Source organism: Plectropomus leopardus, chromosome 19 (assembly GCF_008729295.1).
Source record: "Plectropomus leopardus isolate mb chromosome 19, YSFRI_Pleo_2.0, whole genome shotgun sequence".
NCBI lineage: Eukaryota > Metazoa > Chordata > Actinopteri > Perciformes > Serranidae > Plectropomus > Plectropomus leopardus.
In genome coordinates, this window is record NC_056481.1 from 28,108,843 (window position 1) to 28,118,083 (window position 9,241).

The following is a 9,241-nucleotide window of genomic DNA, read 5'->3' on the forward strand; positions in this document are numbered from 1 at the left end:
TTCACAAATGGCTAAAGGCTCCCTGCCATTACAAGTTACAGTGTTGTACCACTGATTTAAAGGACCAGTACAACACGTGGGGAAATGTGCTTACTTGTTTTTTCATGTGAGGGAGATGTTCAGTTGGCATTAAATTCATGTCTGTTTGTTATGTCATCTGGTGCAGGTCTGCTCTGTGTTCCAAAAGTCAGAACTAAACATGGAGAATCAGCATTCAGTTTCTATGCTCCGTATATCTGGAACAAACTACCAGAAAATATCAGGTCTGCTGAGAGTCTGAGTTCTTTTAAGTCAAGGTTAAAGACTCACCTGTTCACTGCTGCCTTTGACTAAAAGGCTTTTTACTTTTTAAATTTTATATTTTACTTCGAAACTCTGCACTGCAACTCTTATTTCAATATATGTGTTTTTATATTTTTGGGTTTTATCTGTTGTTTTCCCACTTGCTTTTTTTTAAATCACCTTTTACATGCTTCTTTTCTAATGTTTTAAATGTGTTTCCTTTCCCCCTGTTGTTGTATTTAAATGTTCTGTGTGAAGCACCTTGAATTGCCTTGTTGCGGAAATGTGCTATACAAATAAACTTGCCTTGCCTTGCCTTGCCTTGTTAAAGAGTAAATAAACCCACAGCTTTTGGCTTGGATGCCTCCTACCTGGAATGTGGCAAAAGTCTCAAAAAACATGCAGAGCTGGAAGGTGAGCTAAGATATGCCCAGTCACCCAATTGTGCCACCTCTTGATCCACAGCTCCTGACCTTGTTTAACCTGTTGATGAACTGAAATGTAACAATTTGCTATAGTCCGCTGTATTAGGAATCTTTGCTTTACCATGACTGATGGAGTTAACAGTAGACCTGCAACCCTAGCATTCTGCTATGTAAAACGACTGTTTTTGTCAATGGAAACTGATGGCTTTGAGTGTCTCATAGGACAGGGCTGTCTGACAGCAAGATAAAGCTGTGAAAAAAATTGAAAACAGCAAACACACAGTGGGATGTGACTGACAACGTTGTTTTTAGGTGGGCCTTTTTTAATGATGCTAAAAACTAACCTACTGAGGCAGCGTTCGTTCAGTCTTTTCATTTTACATACCTGACACAGGGGTTTTCTATTTGGAAATGATTGTGAACGAACATTGTGACTGTCTATAGCAACAGATGCAACATGGGCGTGAGGTGTAAATGGATAATCTGCTGTTCGTCAAGAAACAGTTCCACCTCCTTATTCTCTCTAAAACCACTAAATGACGTTTTTACATTTTTCTTAGTATACAGGTTAAACAGACAATATACACCGTGTGAATAACGGCATTAGTCTTGTTTCACTGTGGACACAGCCTGGCTGGCTTTCAGTCTTTATGCTAAGCTCACTGTGTTCATGTTGATATTCAAATCCATGTGGGATCATCTTACTCTGGGAAGTGAATGTGTGTATTTCCATGTTTTTTTCTGTAAGAGCTGTGGGATACAAAACAGTACCACAGGACATACAGGTGAAATTCAACATCAAATCTGCACCTTCATACAGTCTTCTGGAAGTCGTTAACAGGCCTTCATCTCCTCCTTGTCCTCTTTTAGAAGCCATAGTTGGATATTTAATCAGTGTGAATGTAAAGTGAAAATCCTTTTCCCCCTACAACATGCACATCTGTCCATCTCTGCCTCTACTACATGTGCAAAACAGGTTGTTCCTGTAAATTCAGGTTGTTAGACTTTCTACATCAAAATGTTTTGGGAAAGCCATGAAGGTGGAGGTGGAGGAAGACATTCTTCTTGCTGTGACTTGAGACAAGATTTTCCAAAATGAAGCTCTGCTCACTATAGCCTCTTCAAGGCCTGTGGGTAGTACTTGAGAAAGATCCTGCGAGCGATCTCGTATGTGTCTCCCTGAGGCTTGGTCGGGTACTTTCGACTGTTGTAAATGAATCCCTTTTCTACCTGAAAAACTGCCTGGTTGAAGGCGTCCTGCCTGAACGGTCGTCCGCTGTCCAAACACCCTACCAGGGTGTGAACAAAGAGGCCCCATCGCTGGGCATAGTAGTCCTCCATTAGGCCTCCCCACTCTTTGCTGGCGTAGTCCAGGATTTCTCCACTGGGACCCCAGAGAGTGAGCTGGTTTCGGGCATTCATGTCATAGAGCTCAGCCTCCTTTTCATCGAGGGCTAAAGATCTGGCCCTCTCCAGCCATGTCCCCAACAGGAAGTTGCGGTCACTATTCAGCAAACGATTGAGCTCAGGTAGCAGGTCATAGACCAGCACTCCGCCTGCAGTCAGCAGCTCTGGCAACTTCTGGTTATGGAAGGCATCTGCGATATCCTGGTAAAAAGAGCTTGTCAGGACTTGGAGAACCTGCCGAGTGACATCCACTAGATCATACTGAAAGGTCTCCTTGGTCATGAGAGATGGAGCTGCCTCAATAATCAGTTTCCAGGCTTTGTACAAATCAGCTGGATCATACCAGAGGTCAGTATTCATGTGGAAGGACGGCCGGCGCACCAGGGGGCTGTGGTTGTGGTTCCGGTAATGTGGTAGCGTGCAGTTGTAGACGCTGGCGAACAGGAGCCTCCACGCGGCGGTCAGATTCTCTTGCGTGCTGCCGTAGCGGCGTAATGCATACAGAGACACCCACTTGGACAAGTTGACTGGCTCTTTGCGCCAAGCCAGCTCGCTCATCAGCTCGTACATCACAGGATTCTGCTCAATGCCCTCAGGTGTTATGCCAATGCCCACCAGCGTGGAGTTTGGGAAATGTAAGGCTTTGAATGGCCCTGAATTGATGCTCTCCACTGTGCCATAGAATCCACTGTTGCCCCCAAAGTTGTGCAGCATGCACCAGATAAAGGGCTGTCCATAGAAAGACTCTGTGTAGGAAAAAATTGGCTCGGTCTCCGCAAACAGGTCCAGCACGATCATTCTTCCGACAGGAACTCCATGTAGTAAGGCCTGAATCTGGGCCGGCTTCCAGAATGCTGCGTCACTAAAGAACAGCCAGCCTTGCATCAGCCAAATTGCCTGAGGGTCAACTGAGGAGAAAAAAAATGAGATTTGGATGAGGAACAAGAAGAGGACAGTTCTCAAATGTGGCTGAAAATCAGCAGGGAGCTCGAGGGGGGCTGTCTGGACAGCAGGTCAGAGATGGGTCGTCTAGTTATTGTACTCATTCCCCAAAATATCGGCTTTCTGAGAGACACAATCAGGCTGAAAACTCGCAATGTGAAGGAGAAACTCACCTGCGGACATTGATGCAAAGACAGAGCGACTGACTGCAGACAGATAGGCAGGGTCAGAGGAGGGTGGTGTCATCTCATTGAAGGTGTCCGTGTTGTAGATGTGATCTGTACCAAACTGCTTCACTACCTGGGACAGGTAGAGGGACCCGATCTGGAGGAAAAGTGGGTCAAGAGGGTCTAAAACATAGGAGCAGGAGTAGCTGCAGTTGAAGTGAGACCAAGGCCCCAGTCTGGTTACATTGGCTTCTGGATACAACCTGAAACACAAGAAACACTTCAGTGGTCCAGAGGTTTAGACTCAAGTGTTAACTTTTCCAAACCTTCTGAAACATCAAATTCAAGGACTTTTTAAATACTTTCCAGGCCTAATTCCCTCTAATTCAAGGACCAAACATGGCATAACATGAGGGCCAGATTAAGGTTAATTGCTGTTACAACACTGGGAGTTTTTATAATGAGAACTATCCAGTTTTACAGAAGCTTCCAAACAACAATTAAAAAGAGAGAGAGGCTTGAATGAGTGAACAGTCGTCAGCAGTGCCGAGTTACACTGATGCCACACCACAGGACAGCAAAACTAGAGCATTTTTAAACTAAGTACATTTTCTATTCTTGCAGAAAATATATACATTCAAGCAATCAATTCAAAAACTTTCTCGGCCTCAATCTTTTTCCCCTTAAACTTTTAAGTATTTCAAGGACCCATGGGATCCCTGTACTTTACTGTCCCTAGCTGCATCATTTTTTATCAACTGTGTAACTAAAGTTGCATTTTCTTATATAGAAATATTAGACTGTAGACTATGTTGAAAAAAATGCATCACTTGAATATGAAGTCATAAAAAATAAATAAATAAATAAAATAGTGCTGGGCCGTTAACGGCGTTAACGTGCTGCGTTAACGCGGGATTCTTATCGCGCGATAAGGAAATTATCGCGCGATAAACTATTCACTAAGTTGGGTCTATACAGTGAGCAAGGCACCAATTTCACTTTGTTGTTTAAGCGCGGATGTATACCTGGTTGAATTACGCGGAGGGGGCGTGAACAAGGCGGAAGCTGGTCTGCCTGAGTGGTGGAAAAAGGAGAAGCAGAGACTGGAGTGATTAGGCTCAAGCCGTGTCACAAAGCTACTGACTGTTAATGGTCTTCTTCATGACCTCTAATGTAGGCCCACAGTTCAGTTAGGGTCATGTTATCAGAGGCTGCGCCCTCTGCTGTTCATTCCAGTTAGCAGGAAAAAGCTTTTTCCACATGGAGACAGAACCTGTGTTCCTAAATGTCTGTGTTTGACAAAATAAAAAAAAGTTAAACACCAAAGTAAATCTTATGGGACATTATTTTTCTTTACCAAATATTATAGTAGAACAGCTTTCTCAAGCAGTTTGTGATGCATTTTCATCATTTAGATAGATAGATATTATTTTGAATGTCTTTGGCAAAATTCAAATCTATAATGTTAATCTAGATTAATCTAGATTAACTACAGGATTGCAGTGAGATTAATCTAGATTAAAAAAATTAATCTATGCCCAGCACTAAAATAAAAGTAACCTAACAGTGATGAGTAACAATATAGTGTATATCAGCAGAGAAGTTTCATACATATATTTCACCTCAGAAGCAGTGATTCCATCAGATGGTTAGTCCTCTAGAGAGCACTGACAAGTTTATTTCTAATCTGTAAATGTCCTACTTAGCAATGTCTGCCAGATAATATCAGCTTTCTGTTAATAACACTAAAACGGTAAACAAACATGAGTCACCTGATAATTCCCTTGGGAATGTTCCCAGAAAAGGCTGGCAGCACGGGAATCATGCCAAAGGATCTCATACGCTCCAAGATTTTAAACTGCAAAAGAGAGGGAATGTCATGTGAGTGGATTCATTCCACAGCAGCTGGTAGGATGAAATTTGGAAGAGACACATGATTTCATCCACATGAACAGATTGATTTTAAAAAAGATATCTGGTTGGTTTATGACAACTTGGGCCTTATTATGGTCATGTTGGAAACAAACCCCCCGATCAGTCTGAGTTAGTTGGAATAGAAAATGTTGACAACACTAGGCGGGTTTCCATTAATACCCTACAGCAACATATGCTGCCTTTCTACCAAACACTTTCGGGATTGTACGCTTAGAACATGACAGGTACCTAAATCCTGGATCTGTTTAGCATTTCCACCGTACCAACCACCACTTTTGACAATGGAAACACAAAAATAACCATTCTGGATCAGACTGCTCAGTGCAAACGAGGCTTTAGAGACAACAAACCCCCAGGTTGTCCAGATTCCAAACCACTTCATTTCGAAGTAAAATTGAGAGTAAATTTGCTTGAAATGCTGATAATAACTGTTCACAAAACTGTAGTCAGATGCTCAGAGTTGATGCAGGAAGTGGGACTCGGTAAACTATGACAGTGTTTACAAATTGAAACTGCAAATTGAAACTGCAAATATAAAATACGCCTAACAGAAACAATCAATTTCGAAAAAACATTTATCACGTGCTTGCATGTGGTGGTTTTTCAGGTGATCTGAAAAGTCATATTTCACAAAACCACAATGGAAAAACTTTTTTGGCTTTTCTAGGTCACATGATGCTATGGCTATGTGCTTGTCAGTAGGAACTGGCTCCCTCATGATGCAGCAGGCACTACAAGAGCTGTTATTGCATCAAATGACTTTTCAAAAGTTGAGCGGATCATCCGAAGGTTTTAAACCCATTATCCATCGTGGACTATCACCTCCCAGAAATCCCTCATACGTGGCCGCTCCCACGTATAAGGGGCTCGCCTTTCCATTATGGGTCCATAACACGCCTACGTGGCCTTGGAATGGAAATAACTACAGCTAGTGTGGTGGCTGCAATAGAAATAAAGCTGCTAATGTTTTGAACATCCATCAACATGCTTCTTGGGATGTTATTGCCAGAGGAGAAGTTGCAGAAGATCACTCAGTGGAAACACAGTCATCTCGCAATTGTGTTTTATGGATATTTCGAAAATATCACTTACATTTTAATCTAATCTGTAATGGAAACCTGCCAGGTAAAACTATGAGCCAAACTGTCTACTGTAAACACTATCAAAGTTTACCGACCCACTCCCTGCATCAACTTTGAGCATCTGACTACAGTTTTGTGAACAGTTATTATCAGCATTTCAAGCAAATTTACTCTCAATTTTACCTCGAAATGAAGTGGTTTGGAATCTGGAAAACCTGGGGGTTTGTTGTTTCTAAAGCCTCGTTTCCACCGAGCAGTCTGATCGAGAATGGTTATTTTTGTGTTTCCATTGTCAAAAGTGGTGGTTGGTACGGTGGAAATGCTAAACAGATCCAGGATTTAGGTACCTGTCATGTTCTAAGCGTACAATCCCGAAAGTGTTTGGTAGAAAGGCAGCATATGTTGCTGTAGGGTATACAGCTGTTACTTTTGGAATTACAATGTTATCAAAACTTTAACTGTTGAAACTGAAGCCACTGCAGAGAAGCAATGTTATCTCTACAATGTTATCTTTACATTTTTCTGATGATCAAAGTTTATGTTTATTAGACAATCCAGGTAAAAATTGGTGCAGTCTGTGTGCTTCTTTCAGCCCATTTACAATTAGTCTCAGTCTTAAACCCTTTGAAACCTGATAAATTGGCTTTATTTCTTTTGAAAACATAGTAAAGCACAGAGCAGCTTAAGAAGAAATGACCCAAAAATTAACGAAAACTGTGTGAAAAAGCACATGAAAATACCTGAAAATTAGCAAAAAAAAAGAAAATAAAAATGAAAAACAAACAAGAAAATTACCTGAAAAAAAGTATTTAAAATTATAATTTTCTTGGACACAATATAAAATTGTATTTTTATATTATAGAAATTCCCCCTATCTTTTTTGGCATTTTTCCATAGCTTTCATTTATATATATTTTTCTAAATTTACTTATTTCTTGCAATTTGTGGAACATTTCTCCCCAAGTCACTCAGTGCTTTTTGTGCCATTTATTCTAAGTATTTGAACCAATTTGCTCAGGTTTCAAAGGGTTAAATATTTGTGAAAGGCGTCTGAAGGCAGCACAAAAGTGATATCAAACCATGTTGCAGAGGGTTAATAGTCAGAAATGTCCTGATGTTATACATAGTGGCTTCTAACTGTTAGAGATACAGTACTTGGAGGTAGAGCTGGTTCACATGCCAGGACTGTGGCAGAGGCCCGCCAAACTTGAAGACGTTTCCCATTCGGTTCCAGGCGAGAAACGCCGGGCCAGAGAAAAACTCTTCGATCTCCGACTGGTTTAACCCCATAGCTCGGTAAACCTAAAGGTGCAACAAGGTAATACACTGATGTTCACATGTCGCTGCACATGTTAAGGTAAGTATCATTTATCTGCCTCTAACAAATTGTCACTGAAAAGTTAAAATTGATTAAAGTTAGAGGTTTCATTTCCTGCTCTTGTTTCCTCTTTTGGTATCTCTTCCCCTTCTATGTTACCTCATTTTGCTTATACATAGTTCTGAAAATAGTGCGCCTATCTTATTAAACTTACCACAGAACTTAGGTATGAAACTTATCTACTTCACCCCTAATTCTAAACCCCTAAAGCCCCTAAAAGCCCTAAAATCTAGCACTGTTCTGCCTGACTTGATCATTTTAGAAGCCCACATGTATTGGTTGATACATCTATTCCAGAAACTACATATATTAAAATCAAACTTAACATCAGCCAATAACAGAACATACCAAGAGCTGTTTTTAACAGTGTTCCTGTGGTTTAACAAACATTTTGCAAAGAATATCATCACTCTCTGCCTGACAGGTTTGCTCTTACCTCCAGCCACAGGGCCTCTTGGCCAGTGAAAGCCAGTGGCAAATTAATTCCATTGAGTGCCATCCAGTCAATCTCTCTCTCCCATCTCGGCCAGTCCCACCACACAGAGGAATAGCTAAACGTGCAGACGTTCTGGTAATACCGGAATCTAGATACAAACACACAAATATAAAGTTTATTTAAAAAGTGATAAGTGATGATTGAATATCACATTTTCAAATGAGATTAAATGCTAAATAGACATGGACAAATAAGTTGTACATCCATATTAAGTGCAAAAAGTGCTCAATCAAAACCCATTCAAACTGCAATTTTTGATCCCACAGCCACCAAAGCATAAAAACATGCATTGTATTATTTCTGGGTGTCATTTTGGGCTTTTGCCTTGGAATTTGTAATTTTTCTTATTTTCCACCTGATAACGTAATTTTTAGTATATTTGGCATATCAAGAAAATACATGCTATTTCCACTAAGTGCACTGTGACAATTAATGTTGCTGCAAATTATTGACATATCCCAGACTGTAATCATACCAAACCTTTTCATATAGTGTACTGAATAAGTGTTTTTTTTTTCTTTTTTTAAATCTAAAAATAAGTGGTATCCTGACAAAACCCTGGCATTAAAAGGGTTCAAATTCTGAAAATCAATGATGTTTTGATATATATGATTAGGACTAAAAAGTGAACTCAATGAAAGCAGAAAAATCATATTAATGTTGCTGCTAATTATTGACATATCCCAGGCTGTAATCATAAAAAAAAACATGTGCTTTACATGTAGTATATTGAAAATAATTTATTTTTTGTGTTGGTTTTTGTGTTCATTCTGGAAAACAAAAACCTTAACCCTATAGGGTTAAAATTCTGAAAATTAATTTATATTTGATATTTATGATTAGGACTTATGTTTGTTAAAACACTAATTCAATGAAGGTAGAAAATAATATTAATACACAATACTTTTTTTAAACTTGATTTTGAAAAGTGTATTTTGTGCGCAGAGTGATGCCAATGTGTGCAATATTAAAGCGGGCACTAAAGGATTAAACGTGGCTGAAACCTCATGCGCCTTTTTGTCGTGGTTTTATTTCAAATCCAATGTCCTGAGAACAAAGACAATAGACAAGACAAACAAAGAGAGACGAAAAATTAAAAAATGTGACAGTGTCCAAATACTTAATGT

The 9,241-nt window shown here is 39.9% G+C and overlaps 1 protein-coding gene across 1 annotated transcript; it reads right to left on the reverse strand.

Moving 5' to 3' along the window:
* Positions 1–530: 530 nt before the first annotated feature.
* On the reverse strand, positions 531–9,123 carry naglu (N-acetylglucosaminidase, alpha). Its single transcript, XM_042507430.1, has 6 exons — positions 9,119–9,123; positions 8,055–8,202; positions 7,396–7,542; positions 4,996–5,081; positions 3,230–3,486; positions 531–3,022 (listed from the first exon to the last, which is right to left on the reverse strand). The coding sequence occupies exons 1-6, from the start codon at positions 9,121–9,123 to the stop codon at positions 1,818–1,820; spliced, it is 1,848 nt and encodes a 615-aa protein (XP_042363364.1). The 3' UTR covers positions 531–1,817.
* Positions 9,124–9,241: the final 118 nt, after the last annotated feature.